The 26242-nt window shown below is 40.3% G+C and overlaps 1 protein-coding gene across 1 annotated transcript in view; it reads left to right on the top strand.

The window, feature by feature from the left end:
- The first annotated feature begins 15303 nt into the window (after window positions 1-15303).
- The window catches only part of LOC307024656 (transcription factor 4-like), a 59444-nt gene continuing 48505 nt past the window's right edge, over window positions 15304-26242 (top strand). Inside the window, exons 1-3 of the mRNA XM_079658974.1 lie at window positions 15304-16050; window positions 16326-16364; window positions 20314-20386. Coding sequence (XP_079515100.1) covers window positions 15979-16050; window positions 16326-16364; window positions 20314-20386 — 184 coding nt within the window. The 5' untranslated portion in view covers window positions 15304-15978. The remainder of the gene's footprint in view (window positions 16051-16325; window positions 16365-20313; window positions 20387-26242) is intronic.

Below are 26242 nucleotides of genomic sequence, written 5' to 3'. Positions count from 1 at the left end.
GCTAACTTTTATACGTTCTGCCTTGGCTCCAAAAACCATTACCTCAGTTTTGTCTTTGTTTAATTGGAGAAAGTTCTGACACATCCAGTCATTGATTTGTTCAATGCACTTACTCAGTGTTTTAACTGGAGAATAGTCTCCTGGTGAAATGGTTATGTAATTGTGTGTGTCATCCATAACTATGGTAACTTATTTTGTTGTTTTTCATTATCTGAGCCAGCGGTAGCATGTAGACGTTAAAGAGAAGAGCCCCCAAGATGGAGCCTTGAGGAACCCCACATGTCATATTTGTCAACTCAGATTTGTATTTACCTATAGAAACAAAGTTGTTTCTGTCCTTTAAGTAGGATTCAAACCAATTTAGAACTGTTGATGAAAGTCCCACCCGGTTTTCCAGTCGGTCTAGTAATATGTTGTGGTCAACAGTGTCAAACGCAGCACTGAGATCTAATAATACTAACACTGAAGTTCTGCCACTGTCTGTGTTTAACTGGACATTTTCAAGAGCAGTCTCAGTACTATGGTTTGGACAAAAGCCTGACTGGAACACATCGAAACAGTTATTTAAATACAAGAAATGACTCAACTGTTGAAAAACAACTTTTTCTATGATTTTACCTAGAAATGGCAGGTTTGATATGGGCCCGTAATTGTTCATTACTGAAGCGACTCTAGATTATGCTTTTTTAAGAGCGGTTTAACGACTGCAGTTTTCAGGGCCTGTGGAAAGACACCAGAGTGAAGAGACTTGTTTACTATATGATGTAGATCTGAGACCATGCAATGAAAAACATTTTTCTAAGAACCCTGTTGGAATAATATCAAGGCAGCAGGAGGAGGATTTCAGAAGTTGAATAATGTCCTCTAGGTTTTTATCATTAATCTGATGGAATTGTGTCATCGTGTTTGAATTGATTTTAAGTGGACACAGAGACAAAACATTTGCTGTACCTGATGCAGAGGCACTGACTGCTTGTCTGATTATCTGAATTTTGTCAGTGAAGAAGGCAAAGTCATTGCACGCCCTGGTGGATAGAAATTCAGAGGCTACTGACACTCGGGGGTTAGTTAGTCTGTCGACGGTAGCAAACAAGGCACGTAAGTTGTTTTTGTTTTTGGCAATGATATCAGAGAAGAAAGACTGTCGGGCAATTTTCTCCAGAAAACCTCATGTTCTACTGATAAGCGACAATATATTATATCAATATAATGAGGATATACAGGAGCATAACACTACTTGAACTAGAAAGAAAATGCTACCTGTGAACACAATTGTCATAACATAAATAAGTGATTATAATTTCACCCAAGCCATGTAGGAGATAACACACTTCGAGCCTCGAGGTAATTAAGAACCCGATAACCCTATCTGGATTGCTTTCGCTAAAATGTCCGGCTTGCAGCATAATATCCCACTATTTACATTGCTACTTACTAAATAAATAAATAAATTGAAACAATATATTGTTTGAAAATGATTTTATTGATGATGATTCGCTAAGAAAAGTAGTCTGTTTCACTGCGGTTGGAACTGCGGCGATAGCAATGTTACTTTTCTGCCTGACTCTTTTTCTATTCTTTACTGGGAAGATTGAGTATTCAAAAAATATAAAAATTGAGTATTCAGAAAAAAACTCTTAGGTTTTCTGATGAAATTAAGCCTGACCCAACTAATTGTTTTTTTTGGACACAGCTGACATTAAATTGACCAGACTTTTTTCTGAGGATTGATATGGTCAATGATCAGAGCGGCCTTGAGCCTGCAATCAAAAAAGGGCAGACCCATTGAACGTCCAAATTGACCAATCGAAATCAAGTATTTAACTAGGTTGTTTTAAAAATGGCTTAAACGTGAATGTTAAAGACGGATCCATAAGTGATACTGGTTGTAGTCAGAAGTCTGCTTTTTGTTTTGGTGTTATGTTACTCTTAAGGTTAGCATTATGTTTGGGTTTAGGCTAAGGTGGTGGGGGGGCTAAGGACACATTTTATCAAGTGCAAGCTATGTTGGGGTTTCTGACTTTGAAGAAAATAAAGGAAAGGAAGGAAAAGAGTGGACGAGTTGATCTCCACTTGCAATCCAATATTACATAACATAATGGTATTAACTTTAAAGTGGCTTTGCTTTTCTTATTTCACATAATTTTACAGTGCACATTCAGCCGGATGAAGCTGAGCGACCCTGATAATTACGAAAAAGTCTAAATGTAATTAATGAGAATTATTTCAGTGTGGGAACTGATGGTCAGAAAAAAGGATCAACAGGAGATTATACTGCAATCTGCTCAATGAGGACACACACACACACACACACACACACACACACACACACACACACACACACACACACACACACACACACAAATATTCTGATTAGATTTTGGAAGCTGAGCTTTCCAACAATAAATGACCTTTTGTTTAAATATCAGCTCACAGAAGGTGCTCAGGCTCACAGCTGCCCCATAATTTGGAGTTTGTTCATTAAGATGGGTGTTCAATATAAGAGAGACGAAATTAAGTAATATATACATATTTCCTTTGATGGTCCAACAGTGGTAGGTTCAAACAAACTGCCTATTGCCTTACACAACACAGCTGCTGTGATCATTTATTACAGTGTGGCACTTAAATATAGCGTAATTGTAACAAACATGAAAGTGAAAGGCAGAAAAAAGGAAAGCAGTTCATTAAAATACTAACAATTCAAAGACCTTCACTTTGTTTGTTCACCAAAGTTGAACTTGAGATAAAACATCTGTGTGGATTTATCGCTGCAAGTCCATTGGACATTGGATGAAACATAGTTCAAAACAGTGAGTAGACCCAAAGGACAGCAGTGTGTGTGTACTTGTGATACGCCTTTAAAAACACACTACTTGCATTTGAGCCTGAGCATCGTGACTGAAGTGGTTCTGTTCTTTTTATACAGCATCTGAGCAGACCACAGCGCCACACACACACACACACACACACACACACACACACACACACACACACACACACACACACACACACACACACACACACACACACACACACACACACACACACACACACACACACACACACGCAAACACGCACGCACGCACACACACACACACTCACCCTCAGATGGATGAAGAGAGGCTGCTTCATTTTGCCAACACATGCAACCAAGCAACGGGTGCCGCTGATGTCTGCTTTTTATGGTGACTGTGTGTGTGTGTGTGAGTGTGTGTGTGTGTGTGTGTGTGTGTGTGTGTGTGTGTGTGTGTGTGTGTGTGTGTGTGTGTGTGTGTGTGTGTGTGTGTGTGTGTGTGTGTGTGTGACTGTGTTGATTTGAGTTTGGTAGAAAACCAACAAATCCCCGGTTTAGCCCGATCCCCATCTTACTCCCTTAACCCTCCCTCTTCTTCTTCTTCTTCTTCTTCTTCTTCTTCTTCTTCTTCTTCTTCTTCTTCTTCTTCTTCTTCTTCTTCTTCTTCTTCTTCTCTATTTTTACTTTTCTTCCTTCCTCCCTCCCCCCCTCTCTCTCTCTCTCTTTCTGTAGGTCAATCTTTTACTCGCTCTCTCCCAGAATATCTCTCAACTTTACCCTCTCTCTCCTTGCTTTTTGCTGACTCTGCAACTCTGCCTTCCTTTTAAACCTCTCAACACAACCACACACGCACGCACGCACGCACAAACACACACACACACACACACACACACACACACACACACACACACAACCACACACACATACACACACACACACACACACAACCACACCCACACCCACACCCACACCCACACACATACTCCCCTTAACACTGCACTTAAGCACAATAGTAATATTCAGATGTGGTCCCACACGGCGGCTGTGAGTCGTCAGCAGAAGTTGAAGTCGAACACGGCAACCTACATTTGTGGTTAATAAATCAAAAGAAGGTAAAAATAATAAACCGTTACGTTTGTTAAGATCATATTTAGGATATATTTTATGGTTATACCTGCTTTATAGGAGTGGACTCAGCAGATAGGAATGTTTGGAGAGGCATCTTTTTATTTAATAATTCATATGAACAATGGTATACAGTGATCATCGTGATGTTGTTGATGATGATGATGATGATGATGATGATGATGATGATGATGATGATGATGATGATATGAAAGTTGAGTGACATTAAGCAATATCCATCTTATTGCACAGAAATAAATTAAACCGGTAACTTGACTTCATACATTAAGTGCATTTTGCTGATATACCTACTTCTACTTAAATACACTTTTTTGTTTAGAACTTTAAATGTAATGGAATATTTTATGACAATTGTATCTTTACTTTTACTTAAGTATCAGCAACGGTTGATTAAATTCATCGACTTATAATCGGGCCGTCAAAGTAAGAAGATTTATTTTGTATGATCTATAAAGGTTTTGAAGTACTGAAAATTACGTTTTATTGGCAAAGTCAACATGCACATAAGCTGAACCGAGAACAGCTTTTCCTTTAAACTTTACTATAAACAGAAGGACGTGGCCTGAACCTGACCCTAGCTGCCTCCCTCTGCCCCTCACACACACACACGCACGCGCACACACACACACATACATACACGCACACGCACACACACGCACACGCAAACACACACACAGACACCTGTGTAAACCAGCTGCTTGGCACCCGCCTCCTTATCCCAAAAAACAGCCAGGCCAGGGATAACACACACACACACAAACATCCACCCTGCACCAACCGAGAATTTAGCAAAGGAGAAGCTTACAGGCGTGAGATTTGACACCTGCTGAGCTTCGCCGGCTGAGAAGAACTTCAGTTACTGCTCAGGTCTTCAACTGTTAATAATCCTCACTTTACCTGAGTGAACAGGTGGGGTAGCCGTGCCACACGCCACTCAGATCTGGAGCCTGGAAATGTGTAGTTCACTGCTAAAAATTGTGTAGAACTGCGTCAACTGTATTAATTCAACTTCATAGAAGAAGAATGGCTGCCACTTAGACCATTGAAATGCATGTATTACTGTTCACCATGTTAGGGTTAGCGTCAGTGGTGTTTTAGAGTTGAAATAATAAAAAAATACTTTGTTTGCAAGTAAAAGTCCTACATTCAAAATATTATCTGTGTAAAAGTTCTTAAGTAAGTCATGCCATTAAACTATACTTAAAATACCAATAGGAAAAGTACTTATTGTGCATGATAGCCCTGTTTACAATCATATAATTATTGGATCATGAAGTACCCAATATTGTACTTATATACAGTACTTGAGTACATTTACTTGACTGAATTACACCAGTGGTTGTGTTTATGTTGACAAACTTAGCAATAGGCGCTTTCTGTTTTTATTTCTTCATTTTGTGCATCCTGCCAGGTCTTAATAGAGTGAATGTTCCTAACGTGCAGAAAGACTCAGGGGAAGCTGTCAGAACTGCTGAACTGTAGAAGTTGCTGTGCCAAAATATGCCAATAAAAATCACAAGGTCTAAGGTCTCGCTAGTGACCTATCCGACCGGCCCACATCGTCCGACCGGCCCACTTCAGTACCGGCCCATCGGGATTCGTCCCGGGTGTAAATAGCATTGTTAGCTAAGGACACCCGGGTGTAAATAGTATTGTTAGCTACGGACACCCGGGTGTAAATAGCATTGTTAGCTACGGACACCCGGGTGTAAATAGCATTGTTAGCTACGGACACCCGGTTGTAAATAGCATTGTTAGCTACAGACACCCGGGTGTAAATAGCATTGTTAGCTACGGACACCCGGTTGTAAATAGCATTGTTAGCTACAGACACCCGGGTGTAAATAGCATTGTTAGCTACAGACACCCGGGTGTAAATAGCATTGTTAGCTACGGACACCCGGGTGTAAATAGCATTGTTAGCTACGGACACCCGGTTGTAAATAGCATTGTTAGCTACAGACACCCGGGTGTAAATAGCATTGTTAGCTACGGACACCCGGTTGTAAATAGCATTGTTAGCTACAGACACCCGGGTGTAAATAGCATTGTTAGCTACAGACACCCGGGTGTAAATAGCATTGTTAGCTACGGACACCCGGGTGTAAATAGCATTGTTAGCTACGGACACCCGGTTGTAAATAGCATTGTTAGCTACAGACACCCGGGTGTAAATAGCATTGTTAGCTACGGACACCCGGTTGTAAATAGCATTGTTAGCTACAGACACCCGGGTGTAAATAGCATTGTTAGCTACGGACACCCGGTTGTAAATAGCATTGTTAGCTACAGACACCCGGGTGTAAATAGCATTGTTAGCTACGGACACCCGGGTGTAAATAGCATTGTTAGCTACAGACACCCGGGTGTAAATAGCATTGTTAGCTACGGACACCCGGGTGTAAATAGCATTGTTAGCTACAGACACCCGGGTGTAAATAGCATTGTTAGCTACGGACACCCGGGTGTAAATAGCATTGTTAGCTACGGACACCCGGTTGTAAATAGCATTGTTAGCTACAGACACCCGGGTGTAAATAGCATTGTTAGCTACGGACACCCGGGTGTAAATAGCATTGTTAGCTACGGACACCCGGGTGTAAATAGCATTGTTAGCTACGGACACCCGGGTGTAAATAGCATTGTTAGCTACGGACACCCGGGTGTAAATAGCATCTGCCTTTTTTTATTTACTGCATTATTTATGCAGCGCTTTTAGTAAATACTGCGCACGTTTCATCAAGTCGGTTTTCTTAATTTGCATGTCTTTTAGCTCCTTTGTTTTTTCATATTTGCAGCATGTTTTTTCCTAATGGCCACCGTAGTTCATGGCTAAAAACAAACACAAAGTGAAAGCAGCTTCTTCCTCTGCGGTGGATGGTTTGACAGTTTTTAGGAAGAGGGCGCTCGATGGGTTCAGCTGGGGGAGGATACAGGAATTTTCCGGAATGCCGATACCGAGGACAGATTATACACAACACACACACACGCATCCACGCACACATCGCAAAAAAACACAAAACAAACTTCAGCCAGCTCTCATCCACTCTCTCGCTCTTCTTCCCTCCCTCTCTTTCTCTCCAATCTCCAAGAGCACTCACACTGTTACACACTCACACACACTTATACACACACAAACACACACTCAGTGATCCGGGTGGAATCAAAGGGTATTAGCTGTGCAGTGCTCAGTTCCCCCGGTCCTTTCCCAGCATTCTCCACAGCTGTACGATTACACAGGTGTTTGGCAAAAACACACTGTTTGAGACCGCAGAGGGCTGAGTGTGTGTGTTTGTGTGTGTGTGTGTGTGTGTGTGTGTGTGTGTGTGTGTGTGTGTGTGTGTGTGTGTGTGTGTGTGAGACAGAAAAAAAATGAATATGTAAGTGTGGTTGAATGTGTTGAGTGTGTGTGTGTGTGTGTGCTTGCACAGCTTCCCTGCAGGAGTGTGTGTATATGTGTGTGTTTATAGCATTAATTCCTCCCAGTGAGTCAGTCCTGCCATTTCCTTGACCGCAACCATCACATTCTAAATTCTCTCTCCGCCGTTCTCTGTCTTTATTCATTCACATGTCTTGTGACAAATCATTAGGGTCTAGGTTTTTACATAACTTCATAAATCTAATACTTAAAGGTCCCATGTCATGCTTTTCTGGTTATTACCTGTCCCTTTCTGTGTTATGAAGGTTTTTATGCATGTAAACGGTCTGCAGAGTCACAAACCCTCAAAGTACACCCTGTAGCGAGTTAAACTCTAACACAGAAAATACCTGTCTATGCTGCCCCAGAACGCCTCGTTGGACATTTCTCTTTTTCCATTTGCTCCCGAACCAAAATGGACCAATCCGCGGAGCTCCTCACACACCAGGACCCCTTGGCGTCATTATCAAACGCAGTGGGGGGACCTTTAGCGTACATTTTCAACTAACAGGGAGTCCCATTGACTTGCATAGAGCTCCCTGGTTGGTAATAGACGAGTTGGGATCGCGGAGAAATGCTCTCTGCAGACCCATTCTCACAGGTTATAAACCTTTTTCTTACTCAATATCAAGCCACACTTATTGTTTTTACTTCGGCTGTGAGTGTTTGTGTGTGCTGAGGATGAGTTTTGCGCTGTCTCGCTGTATCGCCAACCCGGAAACCACACCAGTAAGCCAGCTCACTGAGCGGCGGGCCTCGCAACATCCCGACCAATCAGAGCACATTGGGCTCACAGGGTGGGTGGGGGGCAGGAGCTCCAACAAGCCGTTTAGGACAGAGAGTGAATACACATACTATACAGAGATGCTGTATGAGAAACCAATGTGAGTTTGGAAAATTGCACAATATACATTTATTTTAGTAGACCTCAACAATGGAATTATGATCAGTGGAAATGGCCATGACATGGGACCTTTAAGTAAACTGCTTCTAGAAAAGTTGCCAGAAGTTGTGAGATCTTACTGTCTTTAAGAGACTTTTATTTTGAAGGGCGACTTGGTTGTTCAGTGGTGTAAGGTTGAAATCAGGCGTTATAAATAACAGGTAGAATGTTCACCATATCAACATTTTAGTTTTTATCAAGAGCAAAACACACTGTATAGCTGAGGCTGATGGAATGTCATTTTTTCGGAGTGATTTGTTCATAAAACCAAATAGTTGGACGCTTTTAAGTTTAACCTAATGGTGTTTCTAGAAAGGTGAGGAGATCACCAAAGTTATATCAATAAGTCATGAAGATAGAGAACAAATCTCAATGCAATTTAAGAATAACACAAACAGTAAACAGAAGTTGTTCAGGCCTCTAGTGGGGGCTTTAATGCGAACAGCCCGACTTGAGTAACTTGAGTCCTGGTGCTCCAAGTGCTGACTATATTTTTAAATAAGCCAAGCTACAATATTGAACTTATCATATCAGAACTAAACATAGAGATGCAGCGTTCAGTTATAATGCTCCAAATATCTGGAACAAACTCTCAGAAACCTGCAGATCCGCTGCAACTCGTACTACTTTTAAATCCAGCCAGAAAACTTTAATTTTTGCCGCTGCTTTTAATGGATATATTCATATCTTAAACTGAACTGTAACTTTCGTTATATTTGCTTTTTAATGCAATTTCCTTAATATCTTTCATTTTTGTAAAGCACTTTGAATTGCCTTGAGTCCCCTCAAAGGTAGTTAAAGTCAATATTGGGGTTAAAGTCCCCTACGTGTGCCATTTTGGGTTTAAGACCCTGGTTCGCGGAGGACACCAAAAAGGTCCTAGAAAAGACAACTTAAACTTAAAGGTGACCTATCATGCAAAATGCACTTTTGTACGTCTTGTATACATGAATATGTGTCCCCGGTGTTCCAGGGAACTCACCAAGTGTCAGAAAACACAACCCTCTCTATTTCCCTCCATACCCAAATATCTTAAAAAGGGGCTGCAACGGATCTGACACAGACTGATCCAGATTTGAACACTTCTATGACGTCACAGAAGTGGCGCTACGGCTATTGGGCCAACTCCACCAATCAGGAGGAGACAGCCACGGACATTGCCGTTGGAAAGCGATGGAGACGCTGTAGTACATATGCCAGGCCTGTAGATGGTGCTGTTCTCACAGAATCAGCCCATGATGCAAAGACAGTGTTCAATTAAGCGAAATGAGGAATGGCTAAAATACATGATCTGTTTGGTATTTTGAAAAATAAAAAAGTATAAATATGCCTTATATAGGTATGGTCCTACACTATATTATTCAAATATAGCATGATAGGTCCACTTTAACTAATGTGCATTTAAAGAAAAGAGGAATAGTTTTGGCGAAAAGAAAAAAAGGCACCATGGGAATTAGTTTTGGTTTCAAGACCCTGGTTCACGGAGGAAACCAAAAAAGTCCTAGAAAGACAAGGTAAACTTAACATTTAAAAATAAAAAAGAGGAATAGTTTCGGCGAAAACTAAAAGGTACCATGGGGTCAGATCATAGTTTTCCAAAGGGGGGTTCGTTCAGATGTGTGTATCTCACACTGCACTGTAACTGCAATTCATGTATCTTTGCTTTTTAAATTAGTGTTTTTAAATGCCATTTTATAATATGGTTCTTAATGCTATTAATGTCCTTCATTTTTGTAAATCACTTTGAATTGCCTTGTGTTGAAATGTGCTATATAAATAAACTTGCCTTGCCTATCATTTGCATTGCATTGTCTCATAGAAACTCAACATTCACTGTCTTTCCCTTTGCCCACTTCGTATTTAAGACCTCTGACCTAAAGCAATACAATTTCCTTAAAATGTAATTGTTAGTTTAAATGCTATATACATCTATATTTAAGTTTTACAGTGTTACATTTTAATCCAAATGTGACAAACGGTGTCCTCTAAGTAAGCATTTTTACAATTCACCTGGTATGTACTTATGTTTAAGTATTTTTTCTTGTGATATGTATTCTTGCTGGTGCTTTCAAATGATCCATTTATTCCAATACCTGAGTCACACCAGGGAAAATTGACCCCCCTCCCCCTCCCCCTCTCCTGCTCATCATGTAATAACCTCTACATGTATCTGTGGAGGATGAGTTTTGCAGCTCAGGTTTGACCCAGATGTGACAGACGTTCTGTGTCGGAGCGTTACTGTGCATTCCTGCTCCGTTTCAAGGTGAGATCACTCAGACTAAACCAGGATGTGTTGTTGGAATCTTATACTCTTTCCTGAGTTCACATGGTGATAATGAAAGAAACAAAGTGACAGCTCAGCTTGGCTTCTTGTTGAATCAAAGATGAGTTAAGGTCATACAGTCCCAGGAGAAAGTGAGGAATACTAAAAAAGAGAAATGCTTGTAATAATATTCATATATTTAATTAGCCACAGAGAAAATAACTCAAGGCATGACAACATGTTTGAAGTTATTCCAAAACTTTATCATTGTTGAGATGTCATAAGTTTAATAATCAAAGTGACCTCTCAATGACCAGTAGGGAACATATTAAGTGGCTTGACCAAACTAAATAAGTGCTCACTAAGATGGACACAGAGTACAATGCAAATGACTAAGCCTAAATCCCCCCCCCCCCCCCCCCCCTTGACATGGGCACCAAATGGTTTGGCCCAATTTGCTGCTTCTAGGCTTTACGAGTTCTCAGGCTATGGCCACACCTGTTGCTCAACCAGGAAGTAACCGCCCCAAACAATAAGGTAACTCAAAGGTTGCGTTTGAATAGTCCATTTAGCTTAGGAACCTTCCTAACCGAGTGAAATGACCCGGAAGTCCCTCAGTGGCAGCCATGATAAGTGCCGTTCCAATTCTCTAGAATGATAGGAAAGGATCTCAAACTTCCTTTATAACCTCCTTTAGCTTAGGAACCACTGGACCTCCCTTACCGAAAGGAGAGGAGAAAATGCTGCCCCACAATGCCTTGCAGCCGCAGCATTTGACGTCACACAACAGTCGGCCGTTCACGGAAACAAACGATTATGACGGAGAAATGATATCATGAAAGTTACGGTGCTTATTAAGCATTTTAAAACGTATGTGGTAAGTTGCCAAAGTGCTTTTCTTTTTAACGTTCATCAGTATTATAATCAAAAAGAGAAATATGAACGTTAGTTTTTACTGAAATGATCAAATAAAGTCAACATTTCACTGAGCTGTGTGGGGTTTGTTCAACTTTTAAAAGATGTTTGAATGGTGATATACGTAGTGATAGGTGTTAAAGACTAACGTTTATAATAAATACATTTGTATTGATTTTAAGATATGTTCATAGTTCATACAATCATACGTATTGCGATCATTTGTATTAATGTGGACCGGAGGGAGAGGGTGATGAGCATAAGTTTCACTTTTTTATTTCAATTCCAACTTTGGTCATGAAGAATATGTTTCTCTGTTGTTCATAAAGCATAAAGCAACAGCATCAGAGCACGGTGCAGAGTCTCTCGATGAGTCCCTCATTCTTATTAAACATCCATGTTGTAGTCCGTTGTATAGAAAACTGTAGTTTCCATAGTTTCCCCACAGCAGCAGACGCACATTCAGGACGTCCGCTGGCGCATCATAAACACGTCAGATAGTGAAAGTGCATTCGGATTCTCTAAAGTACCGCAGTCTCTTCTCCTAAGTCCTTTTGAATTCTCCTATTCACTATCCCTTAACCCCGTGACGTTTCACTCAGAGGTCAAGGAATAGGAGATAGGGTCAGAACTATAGGAGCTCATTTTTAAACTATCCGAACGCAACCAAAGACTTAGAACAAATAATTAAGACAGTAAATGGGGTTTGCAGCTCTAACTACTCATTAACTTTAAGAATTTAATTTTGGTTTCTTTTAACTGTGAAAATGTGTTGAATCCAAGTAGTTTTAGTTGCATAAACTCTAAAACAGTGCTGGTCTACTTCATCTCAGGTCTTCTAATGATTTCAGTGATGTTTGCATGTTGTCCATTAACTTTGTTGTATGTCTAACCTTTGTATTACTTTACAAAAGGACATTTTAGATTGATCTCCTTTCAGACAGCTAATGGTTTCAATCGTTCGTCAAATACCGACTTTTGTCAAGTGCCTTGGTGTCTGATCCAACTCACAAGGCACTCTTTAGCATTGAAATGAGTCGCATCGGGAATTTAACTCAAACCCAAACAATTGTCAACAATATTGTAAGCTCAGAGGTGTCGATGAATGGTTGGATTGGACCACAGGACTTTCACTCAGAGAAATGCAGCTTGTGTTCCTTGTAAAGTTGACTTGCATTTGGAGGGTTGATTTTTAGACAGTTGATTTATATTAATTTACGAACGCAAGTTACCTATATAGTGTTTTAAAGTTGCGCATGTAACAAACAAACTTATTTTAAGCCCAAACCTTCATTTATTCCTAAAATGAATCAAGCTGTTCTGTTGCATGTACTCGAGTGAGACCAAAGCGTCATGACCAATCATCTGTACCTGACTAGTTTTTGATTTAAAGTTTTTTGTTATTGTGTTCTAACAACCTTCAGAATGAGGTACAACCAAAACAAACCATTTATTTTAACCGAATCCATGTGTTTATTTTTCTTGTTTTGACATGACAACCTAGCCTAGCTATTTTTTTTTTGTTTGGTTGGTTTGTGACTCACACTGACAATTTTGACAATATTCCCTCAGTTTATATCTTTTGTCATTGGAAACAATGTGTGGTGTGATGGGTTTTTTGTGGGAAATAAAAGGCTTGGGCTGGCAAGACTGTCAAAAAAGTGTTGTTGGACATTTGGACAAGACAGGGCCACAGTATACGCTACACAGGACCTGCTTTAGTTTACATTATGCATTTCAAATGAATTTAATTGACTGAATAAACAATTTAAACAAATGATTGAGATAAATAAATCTTAGTATTTTGGGGCTTGTAACTGGTAAAAAATAAACACATTACAGAGAGTCGTGGTGTGTTTACTGTCCTACATGTCTGACGATATCAACGCTTTTAACATGGACCGTTGATAAAATACTCTGGTGTAAAGTAACTAAGTACATTTAATCAAGTACTTTACTTAAGACACATTTTGAGGGACTTGTACTTGACGTGAGTATTTCCATTTGATGCTTTGTACTTCTACTTCACTGCAATTCAGAGGTCAATGGTGTACTTTTTACTCCAGTGTATTTAATACCTTTATTTACTTTACAGATGTGGATGAATGATGTGAAATATAATCAAGTGTTAAATCAGACTTTAGTTCCACCTGGAGTAAATTCACAAGCTACCCTGCAGTATACAAAGTCATTCAAACTACTGTGGCTGCACCTGCAGAATAAAACTGTTAAACACCTGAACTTTTGAAACAACATCCATAACATTAATCTGGCTGCAATTTAGAAATTATGTATCTAATATCATATTCCAATAACTTGTATATAGACTCTTATTGCACTATTTCACTATTCTACCATTTTCTTTTGTATTTACTTACACCATTTTTTCTGTTTTTCTGTTTTATTGTGTATTGTGTTGGAGGAGCCTGTGACCTAAGATTTTCATCGACATAACTACACTGTAGCTATGCACGTATGACTAATAAAAGTCTTGAATCTTGATAATACTTTAATGCATCAATAATTATAAAACATATCTTATTCTGAAATGGACCAATCTGCACAATGACTACTTTTACTTTGGTACTTTAAAGGTCGTGTAGGTAAGTTTGAGAAACCGGCTTGAGATACATTTTTTGTTATATTCCATGGAATGCTCTTAACACCCGATAGCAATGAATTAAATAATGTCATCTGTGGAAGCCGTGGCGCTGTAAAAAGCACGACCAATCATCTGAGCCGGCCCGGCTAAAATAACTGGATGGCCTACCTGCCTGTCAGCCTTCCATCTGTGCACAAACTGATCTCGTGCCCTCATTGGTCATGTGCGCGTTCGTGTGTGTTGGAGGAGGGGCTCTGTAAGGAAGTGGCAGATTTTTTCCGGTTGTGTATTTTCTAATTCTAGCGCACTCGAGCTGGTTTCAACAAAATTACCTACCCCACCTTTAAGTTGTATTGACGCTAATACTTTTATTCGAGTAACATTTTGAATGCAGGACTTGTACTCGTAACAGAATATTCCTACACTCTAGTAGGCTACTTCTACTTTTACTCAAGTACAATATCTGAGTAGGCCTACTTCTCTGAAATCCACCTCAGCAGGAACAGATTTAAACATGCTTGCACGTGTGTGTTTTTAACAACAACGAGTGGGTCTGTGCTGTTCTTTATGAGCTGTTACACGGCTTTTAGTTAGTTTGAGAGGGAGAGGCATGAAGGGCCAGCAGGCAGGACCACTTTACACGGCAACAAATAAGCCTTTATGTCGTCCCTGCACCTGTGTGTGTTCTCTCACAGAAACCTGCACACACTGGTTGTAATTTGCAGAAATAGGCCAGTCATTTCATACCTGCAGGCACAGGGGGGAAAGCAAAAAAATAGGTGCTGCAAAGTATTTCCAGAGGTGGGTTTTGGTGCTGTTGTGGTTTAAGTGGTGAGGTGACCCATAGGGGGGGGGGGGGGGGGGGGGAGGTGGTACCATGCAGGTTGAACACTTGTTTAGTGCACTTGTTGTCTAACCAATACAAAAGCAATAGCTGAAATGCATATTGAGAGAGAGAGAGATGCATCGATACATAGGAAACATAGGAAAAAAGGCATGAAAAATCTATCGTAAATATGAAATGAACACATTCAAAAAAAGTTGTATTTAATGTATTTTTAAGCCTAATAATGATTCTCTGCATTCCAGAGGGGAAACAGAATCACCTTTCCCTGCCCCAATTAACCCGATCCAAAATGAAAGCAGCCAATCACCGCACCAATCATCCAATCAATCCAACCAACAATTTTTCTTTAAAATCTATTTCATTTTTCTACAGATTTCCGTGTGTTTGCTGTGTGAGCGGCGGTGCTGGGTGAGAGTATAAGCTAGGTGGCCGCACGAACACATTTATTACGCCGAGGCTGTGCCAGACGCACATGGGATCCGTGCTGCGTACCGGGGATCTTCAGCAACCCGCAGCCGAGCGGAGGGGACCTGAGCCCGGCGTGGAGCAGCACTCAACCTTCCTGGACTCTTCCTCTGACCCCACACTGGAGAACATCTCCACATTTCCGAGGTGATCTTTCCTCTCGGCGTGTTATTTATTTATATCCGGACCCTGACAGTCATCCGCGGCGGACGAACTGCGCCTTAACGCGGAGAGGTCGGACTTGTTTGGCTGGGGAACACACACCAACACACACGCGGAAACACTCCGGTCCTGTCGCCTCTCTTTCTTTTTTATTTCCTGCCAGCTTTTTTCTCGACATTTCTATCGAACCAGGAGCTCGGAGGATGAACTAGAATCGCGATCGCTTGTGTTTCACTGGATTTATTTCGCTGTGGAGGAAAAAAGAGATCCCGGAGAGGAGCGGTGCGCAAAAAGCCGAGGTGTTCCTCTTCTCTCCTCTCCCTCTTTATCTCCATCTATCAATCTGTCTACCTGTCCTCTCCTGTCCATCTGTCTCTTCATTTGTTTCCCCTGTTTGTAGGTCCGTGAGATTTTGCTAAAATGCATCATCAACAGCGGATGGCAGCTTTGGGAACGGACAAGGAACTGAGCGACTTATTGGATTTCAGCGCGGTAAGGACATGTTTTTACTTCTTGTTGATATGAGTATAACGAGTAGTATCGTGGCAGTACAAGCCGTAGAAGAGCATTCAACGGGTCCTTACAGCGACCACTGTTTACACTGTTAATATTGCACAGTAACCTGCATATTTCTAGCCCTTTAACTAAACATGTAAAGAGTAAAGTTGCAGAAAAGTCAGTGCATATTGTTGTTTTTTCATTTTTGTTTCTGTGTGTGTGTGTGCAGAGATTTGTGATGCTGCATTGGTAATTTTGTTGTCTTATAGATGCGAAACAGCGATTTGAAAATGTTCCCAACATCCATGGTAGTATATCTCATTTAAGTCCTTTTTTTCATTCATATGTCTACTGCTTTTTCTGCCCATGATTTAGAAAAGTGTTTGTATTTAAATCTGTTTGTGGGCTGCTCCATATACGCACCGGGAAGCTTAAGGCTCGACCATGAACCTGCAGGACAGAAAAGAGAGGAGAGTGTCACACGTTCTCTACGCAGTTTTAATGTGCAACTGCTTTTCAAAGTTTGTGTCTTTTTTAAAAAAGAAAGAAAAAGAGGTTAAAGGACAGTGTGTGTGGCGAACTTGACGGCAGGAAACAGTGTCCGGCTCTCGGCCATGTTTTCTGCGCGCCTCTCCTCCTCTGGGAGCAACTTTGGCCCGAAGAGGAGGAGGGGAAAAATGTAAAACATCCCAAAATGAGAAAAAAAAAACCCAGGCTGACATTAATATTGTTATTGAAAGAAAATATCACCACTACAGGAGTGATGCTGAATTAGAAATAGCAAATATAGGATTCAAAATCACCACATTTACGGCATTATTTTCATTCATAATGCAATAAATGCACAAGATCACAGCTGAGGCCTGCATGCACAATGTAACTGATCTAGGAGTTTCATTGTGGACACTGTTAACAATAAAAGGTTTTGATATAAGAGGAATCAGACTAGTGATGCTGCTCAAAATGCACATACATACGAAGTTAAAAACACATTTATGTAGCTTTCAATCTATACTCAATGGTAATGTGATAAACAGGTTTGATACGATCACAGCTGAGGCCTTCAGACACTGTACTGTAACTGACACTGAGAAGCATTGTAGAAATAAATCAAAGGAGATGTGAATTAAAAAGTTATTTAAACAACAAAACCTACACAATTACTTCCTATAGCTTTACTGTATTGATTTTGAATCAACCACTTCAGGTCATACAGTATTGATCAATTTAACATAAAACTTGATATTTCTGATTATCATGAGAATATTGTATGATTGTTTTATAATTATTTTTTTAATTGTCATGTTAAAATGTATAACCACAGGCACTTCATATTACTCTATGGCAATGTTTGTATTGTAATATGTGCTGTATTGGCTTTGTAGGCCTGTATATATCTTAAACACATTGTTTGATTACCCATAGAAATTAAAAAGCACAATTGTTTTCAACAAAATCCCTATTAACATCATTTAGTGGTACACTCATTATCTCCAGTAATTTAATACATAATTGAGAAGCAAAGAGACATATTAAATCTCTTTAGGAATATTGTAAATCTATTGATAGACTGGCAGCAATTATGTTTAAACAATAAATAATGTACAATGCTCTTTATTAATATTACTGGTAACAAAAATATCACTAAATCACCTTCAATCTTATTATGAGTGGAAGATTTATGTTCCAAAGATAATAATTATGGACAAAAGTTCAAAACAAAACCTCACAATATCATAATTTAGCAGCAGTAGAGCCGTTTGACACAAATATTAAACATTTAACCTGTGTTTGAATTTGAACAGATTTCCAAAAAATGTCAATCAGCCTGTCGTCAATTAAATGTCTTGAGAAAATATTCAAACAAAGGAGGGCAGCAGCAGCTAGAACGTGTCTCCTCTCATTATAAACGCAGGCCGGTCGCATTAATTTATGCGATCATCTGTCTCTGCACGCCCACAAGCTGACACCCGCAGCTCAGAGCGCTTCGGCTGGGATATCGATAGACCTGCTAATAATCCCAACTCCATCTTTTATCTCCCGAGCATTTTTTGTTCTCACGTTACCGCCGCGAGGGAGCAACCCCAGTATCCAACATACACATTACAGGCCCCGCATTAGGAACAATGACAGATCCAGCGTTTATTGTTGCAGTTTTAATTACCTATATTGTGTTTATTTCAAAAGACAAGAACAAATCCCGTAAATCCTGAAAAGGTTTTTTAACATCTGAAAGTGGGAGATCACTGAGATTTCACCATCAAACACGGCGACACACAGGCCTGGTGTTTTTTCCCCACAGAGGTTACCTAGCTGGGTCACATGTCTCACTTTGAACAGTTTGTTTTTGCTGTACAGTAGCTGGTACTTTAGAACAACAGGAATCAGTATGCAGTGTCCGTCGCAACGTGGGCTTATTTTCCTGTAGATGTGTAGAACAGATGGTAACGGATGATCTCATATGTTTAAGATATGAAGCAGATATGAAGGGTTTCAATCCAACCATCAGCCGTCCAACATTTGGCGAACGTTTGAATGACACAACATGTAGAGTAAAATTGAGCAGGTGATTTTAAAAGTGAGCCTGTTTTTATTTTTCACAGATGTTGAATGAGCAATTATAAAATGTTATTCTGCTCCCCCAACATTTTTCCCACAGTGTTTTGGACAAATGACTCTTCATATCTGTGTTCAACTCTGAGCTGAGTGATCATTAGGGCTTTTTGAGTACAGACAAAAAACGTGTTTATAGTGAATGAAAACAGTCTAGTATGGAAAGCTGGCTTCAAGAGGTGTGGACTCGAGTCAGGAGTCCGAATCAAGTTGTGAACCTTACTTAGGCCTTAACTGAAAATACAATGAAACACCTTGCAACTCAACCTTTACCGTCCCCCGATGACTACTGTTTGACTAAATATTGTTATCGAGCAAAATATGAAAATCTGAAATAAGTCAATCTTCATTTTTGGATACATTTCAAATCAACCCGACAGCAGACGATACATCTTCGTAAAGAAAGCTAAAGTCAATACAAGGAAAAACAACAGCTTATATTAAAAAATATATTTGGCTTAGAATTGAAAAACCATCACAGCAATAACTAACAATGTTTGATTAATCAGTGAAATATGACATTTGGTGATGTTTTAAAAACAGTCGTTGGATTATATATTTTGTCCCAAACTGACTGTTTCTTTTTTAAACATTTATATAGGATAAGATCGGTCAAATGGCACAAACTGACATGTTTAGGAAAGACAAATGAAAAGCAGTTGGACCTGGTTATGAACTTGTTGGTACTGACTCACCTCTTTTACCTGGATATCTTTTATGGTGTGGAGCCTTTCTCTGGATTCACCTGCACTGGGACCTGTCTCCTCACAGGAAATGGGATTGACCCGTTTCTCTCATGTTACAAAGGGGTCTTGCCTCTCTTGACTCTGGACTTGTTAGTCTTGATTTAGGACTTTTTGACATAGGACTTGATGCGTTATGTTTCCCTCTTGACCTGGGACTTGACGTTGGTTTCTTGACGTTGATTTACACCTTGAGTCTGGACTTGTTTGCCTTGATATGGGGCTTGATTTAGACCTTGTTGGACTTCTCTTAGGACTTTACTCTGGACTTAACACTGGACTTATTGATGTTGATCTGGGATATAAATTAGGGCCTTACTGTTCTTGATTGGTGACCTGACTTGTTGATCATGAGTTGGGACTTACCTGCGACTTGTAAACAAGTGACTGTCCCACCTCTTTAGGCAATAATTCCTTTGGTTATTCTTTGATCAGTAAGTCCCCATATATCAATCAAAAATGTGCCGACTCCAGATTACAGTATTCACTGATAATCTTGTGCTTAAAAAAACACTCACAAGTCGAAGAATTTGGCAATTTCTTTAATGGAAACGTTTTCAAATGATAGTTATATATAGGGGAGCAAAAACAATTTAGTATGAGTACCAAAACTTAAATATCTAGGGTTGCAGTGACACCCAGCCCGATTGATACTTAGCCCTTTGTGTTCTTGGTAAATATCCATGAAGAGTTTCTTTCCAAAACGAGATTGGGTTAAAAAGAGACATTAGTTCTTTATATTTAAGAGATTTCTTGGATTTTAAAGTGACGAGCAGCATCTTTCAACCAAATGCTGCCCTGTGTTTTGGAATGAAGCTTTTCATGGCTCTATGATAATGTGTAGAGATGTTTCTTTCTGTCAGTGCTCTCGGAGATAATGTGCGCTCTGTTTGTCTTGTAGATGTTTTCCCCTCCTGTTGGCAGTGGAAAGAACGGACCGCCGTCCCTGGGGAGCGGACATTTCTCCGGCTCAAGTACGTCAGCTTTTTCTTTATTCCTCTTTCAACCCTCCCTCAGCCCCCTCCCGTCCTTCCTCTTACACCTGCTCTCTGATGCTTCGCTTGCTGTTTGAATGTTCTTCTGAGGGTAACCATGTTCTGCACATGCAGATGCAGATTTGGGGTTTTTTGCTTTGTGGAGTACTTTTTATTTTTAGGAGACATTTTGTTTAATATACCGTTTGCTCATGTTTTCTTTGAATACTCTGTTCTTGTTGAGCTGGTGGTTTTCTGTACTAAAGTTTTAGCCAAAATGTTACGTCACTCAAACAATGAGTTGGCCTGATCTGATTAAATGGCTTGATTATTGGAAAGCCTATCAGTTAATACTTACCTGTCCGTGGCACCCAATCCCAACACCAATTGATTCCCAATGAAATCTCTAAAGACAGAATACAAATTGATGGTTTTATTTCAAACAAGTGTCAGTCATTTCCTAAAAAAGCAATCGCTGCTCAACTAAATTCTGTTGAAATCCCTTGGAATATTCCTGGGTGACGTGTACTTTTTCTACTAGTTTGTACGTGTTAGTTCCTGCTTCATGACGCAGTAACTGATGTAATGTTGGCGTGTACAATACAGCCATAAGACGATGATGTCATGTTTATTTACTTTTGGGCAACAATTATGTTATCAGCTTCTAAAAGTCAACCCCGAAGGAGACTTCCTGTTTTTCAAAGTTCACTGCCCTGATTAGTGTGTGTGTGTGTGTGTGTGTGTGTGTGTGTGTGTGTGTGTGTGTGTGTGTGTGTGTGTGTGTGTGTGTGTGTGTGTGTGTGTGTGTGTGTGTGTGTGTGTGTGTGTGTGTGTGTGTGTGTGTGTGTGTGTGTGTGTGTGTGTGTGTGTGTGTGTGTGTGTGTGTGTGTGTGTGTGTGTGTGTGTGTGTGTGTGTGTGTGTGTGTGTGTGTGTGTGTGTGTGTGTGTGTGTGTGTGTGTGTGTGTGTGTGTGTGTGTGTGTGTGTGTGTGTGTGTGTGTGTGTGTCTACACGGTGGTGTTGTTGGGGTCAAAAAGTCAGTTCGGTGTAAACGATGGACGAACATGATGGCTTTCTATTTGACATGCTAGTTTGATCAAACTAATATTGGGGGAGGGAGTTGCTAAAGTTGCTTCATGCTAGTGAACCATTATTTTACTAAAACCCCAAGGCTTTTATTTAATTGATTCATTCGTCCAGTCAGGCTGTAACTAATCAGTGTGTCAGAGCCTGAACTAAACAAATGACTGGCTGGCTTTATCACACATCCATTTGAATGAGGCCAGTTTAAAAATGGCATCTCGGTTCAGCGTCAGAAAGACTGAATGAGACATCTAGCGGAAAGGTTGTGTTTCAGCTAAAAAGTGCAAGCTTACATTTCTTTGTCAATGACTTAATAATGATATTGCTACAGTTGGGTTGATTAACGGTTTTCCTGGTTCCAGCATTTGTCATTATGATGCGATCTGGCAGTTAAAAGTAGCTTCCCCAACCTGACGAATGCCTCACTCTGCTCAATCCATCCGGGGTTGCATCAGTTGTGGTATCAAAACGTATTTGAAATAATGTCTTTCTGTAAAAGGATGAACTTTATTAGTATTAGTGTTGAGGCATTCTACCACCACTTTAGGACAGCAACAAGTGGGAGAAAACTGAACAGTACAGGGGAGATGAAGAAGATGAGTTCGTTGTGTTTGTTTACTTAAAAGTTATTTTGTCTTTTGGGTCTTAAAGAATATGGCACCAAAATGGAAACACTTTCAAATTTGAAGATGCTGAAAGAAGTGAGCCAAGGCATAGTCGACGTACATATTAGAGAAAGCAGGAAGTTGACAATCATATCTCCGTGTCATCTGCAGTTCTATACTGTAGATTACCTCTTTGCAGTGATTGTACATCAGGTTGTAGACCATGATGCATTTCCCTCATTTATTATCAAGCATTTTAATATACTATATGTATTTTATATTTCACGACATCTTCAGTCTGTATGCAACCATCTGGAGCACTGAGTGATTCCGTCTTAAAATCTTTTCCGGAAGCTCTTCCCATTGTCAGCCGGGTCATTTCTGATTCTCCCGCTCGTGTCGTTTTCCTCTAAACGCCGTCGGGAAGCCATTTTGTTTGTTGGCTGTAAAACAGAGAGATGCCACAGACGTCTCCTTTGTTTACTGCTCCGTTGTGCTGTTGTTGTTGTTTGTTCTCTGCGACTTCGGTGCTGTTGTTTGCTCCCTTGCCTTGCATACAAATGGGAGGAAGGACAACAAATGTCCCGATGTGGAACACAAAAAAAAGGCCCAGTCTTTGTGGAACCAGTAGCGGTTGTTGGGCCCTCAGTTTACGGTTGCGATGTGTATCTCTATTTTGTGATTGTTTTTTTTGGTGTGATCTTTAGATGCAGCAACTCACACTGGTGTCACATGCACTCGTCCCTGTGCACAAATCACACACACACACACACACACACACACACACACACACACACACACACACACACACACACACACACACACACACACACACACACACACACACACACACACACACACACACACACACACACACACACACACACACACACACACACACACACACACACACACACACACACACACACACACACACACACACACACACACACACACACACACTCACAAACACTCTCCTCACCCCTGCTGTGGCTTTCTGCAGGCCTCGGCATTTTGATGAGCCCGGCGCTGTTTGTGAATGCAGCTAATTAGAACTCTATAGACCTACACAACCATGAGAGCAGCGGCTTCCAAAGGCAGGGGCGAGGAGAGAGGCTGGGACATGCCGACACTGAGCCACACACACATGCACATGCACACACACACACTGAGCTCTGCAACAGTCATGACTTTGGGTTAGAGAAGGTACCAAAAAACATATTCACCCGTTTAGTGATTTTTTTCTATCCTTTTTGTTCAATATCTTAATTTCCTGCATGGGATTCATTTATTGTAACGTGTCTCATCAGTCAATACCAAATGATGTAGGATTTTCAAAACTTAAAACAAAGCAGCGTTGGTTCAATCCATAAACAGAGTTAGCATCTGCTCAGGGGCCACCACGGGACGAAAAGGGGAATAAACCATTTATGACCTTAAGGGTTCAAAAAGTGTCTTGAATTGAGAAGCGACTCTGGAACTCATGATGATGGGTGTTACATGCAGGTGATGCAATTCAAGAACTATAATAACTCTTCTTAAACTAAGGTTGGGAAAGATTCACGAGCTGCCACTTTAACTTCATTCATTAATGGGTGCGTCGAGGTGGCTACTCTTTTTTTTAAAACCGTTTCCAACATTTTTTTTATTAACCAATCCTTCTAACACATTTCCTTTCATTACCATGTTTTTAAAGTTATTTGCTACTTTTTTTTTTAAACCATTCCTTTTTCTTTTGTATGAAGTTAATGTCATATTTTGGACATTACTGTCAGTTCGACCTGATATGCAGTATTTGAATAGGTGAGCTGCAGCCTCACCGTGGGACAGGACGTGGCTTTTTCTTTGTTACCTGATTGGAAGACTTTTCGTTTAATTGGAAAAGTAAACATTAATTTCTGATTGTTAATTATTGGGCCATTCAATCCCCAAAGTTCGGCCTTATTCTAATGAATCGATTAAACAATATGATTGGAATTGATGGTCCACCACGTTTAGCGGTTACAGCTCAAGAGGCAATAAAGTGCATTTCCATTCACCAGTTTTTAGTCCATTTGAAATTAGTATATAACAACACTTGAGTTTTTGCTTGGGTAAGATTAAAAAGTCAACGTTTTGATTTATTAAATCAATATAGTGAGACATTTTTGAGCGTACTTGTATGATTCTTGTGTTTTGGTCCGGATGACAAAACAATAAAGTTTTTAAGACTTTGAAACTGATCAAAAATTAAGTATGTAGGTTTTCTACCCAGCCCTTCTCTACTACACAGAGATTTACATTTTATCAACAACTCTTTTGCCACAACGCAGAAATGTTGTTAACAGAAAAAATGTAGATTTTTGCCAAACAAACACAACATCAAATCAAAATTCGAACACAAAGGAGACACGAGCATGAAACCGTGTGTAAAAATAACATGTCACTCAGAATAAAAACAGGTTTTAGGATTTGCTTCATCTGATGCTTTTGAGGATAGGTAGTGACATTCCTCCAAACATGTCGAATTTGAAAATGACATCCTTCGCACAATGCTGTGAATAAATTCAGGTTTTTTTTCTTCTTCTCAATCCTCATATTTTGGCCGATAAATTCACCTTCAAAACACAAAAGCGTCTAAAGCACAATCCCCACGAGTCCCGACTGACACGCTCAGCCCACGGTCATCATCACCAACCAGGAAGTGGATTAGGCGTTTTAATTATTGGGAGATTTCACCATTGTTTTTATTTTGGGATCATCCCTGGAAAGATAATGCACACTTCAAACTCTGTGTGTGTTTCTAATCTCCTGCTGGATGGAGCCGTTCAGATCCACTCTGCCTGTCAAACCCCACCGACACTCGTCTATTTCAGGCCTTGGCTGGTTGTGCGGATTTTCATTTTTTTTATTTAACGCATAACCTCTCAGATCTGCTGTTTGTCTCCCTGTCAATGGTGTTGGAAAGGGACGGAGGTAGGTGTGTGTGAGAGTGCGTGTTCTTAGGAGAATTTGTTGAGCTTGAAAATGTGTGTGTTTAGATTTGTGTGTGTGTGTGTGCGTGTGTGTGTGATTTGTATATATGTGTTCGAAAGACATGGGAGGGCTTTGGGGGCGGGAGGGCAAACCATCATCCTCGTTGCCATGGAACAAAAAGTTGGCAAAGAGAGGTGGAGGAAATGTTTCCTCACGTGTCAGCAGGAAGAAACAAAGAAAAGGATGGAGGAAAGAAAAAAGGAAACAGATAGGAGGTAAAAATTGAGGGTAAGGAATGAAGGAACTGAAGAAGAGAGGAAAGAAGGAAGGACAAGAAAAGAAGGAAAGATAAGAAGGGAACTGAAGACCAAAAGGAAAGGAGGAAGGAAAGGTTAGAAGGAAGAATTAAGGAAAGGAAAGAAGGAAAAGAAGGAAGGACTAGGGAAACAAAAATGTCCAAAAAGAGGAAATTAAGATGGAAGAAGAGAATGAAGGAGCTGTTAGATATTTATAAAGTGTTATCATGAAATATTTAAACAGATATTTGCAATATCTATCTCATAATATGTCACCCTTGTGTAACAGTAAGTATTTAAGTGCTGCTGGCAGTTTTCAGTCACGTTTCACCAAAGAAAGCACTGCTTTATTTTGAAGGGTCACAAGCTAAAACTACACTCCACTATCCTTTTTTTATTAGATTTTTGTTCCATCTTCCTTCCTTTCCTATTCCTCTTTTTCTTTACTGTCAGATCCGAACAGAGGAACTCAGCGGCGCTGCCAGCCAGCTTCACGCATTAGCAGAGAAATTTGGGCGAGGATAGATACAGCCCCGATGGCATGCCCGATTTTTGTTCCCCTAATTGGCATAGCTTATTAAGTCACAGTTCATAGCGGAGAAAAAAGGGGGTTGCTTTAATAATACCCTCTCTCCCGTTTGATTTGATGCACTTGTACCGAGACAGATAAGCGCTTCAACGCGGCGAACAACGCCCCCATCGACACCCTCTTGTCTCTATCCAGTCAAATCTGCCCGTGTTACGCCTGTCACTCAAGAACACTCTGGCTGATCGCTTTCAAAATAGAGATGGAGAGCAGGAGCCAGGCTCTTTATACCTCGCCCTCCCACCCCCTCTGCCTCTGAGGCTCTTAAATTGTTCCATTTCCTTGGAAAGAACATGCAGAACGACTCACAAAAACACGCAGCCATGCTCTTA

The sequence above is a fragment of the Notothenia rossii genome (assembly GCF_949606895.1).
Source record: "Notothenia rossii genome assembly, chromosome: 11".
Classification (NCBI taxonomy): Eukaryota; Metazoa; Chordata; class Actinopteri; order Perciformes; family Nototheniidae; genus Notothenia; species Notothenia rossii.
Note: the sequence above shows the minus strand (reverse complement) of the source record. Positions and strands in the feature narration are given on the sequence as shown.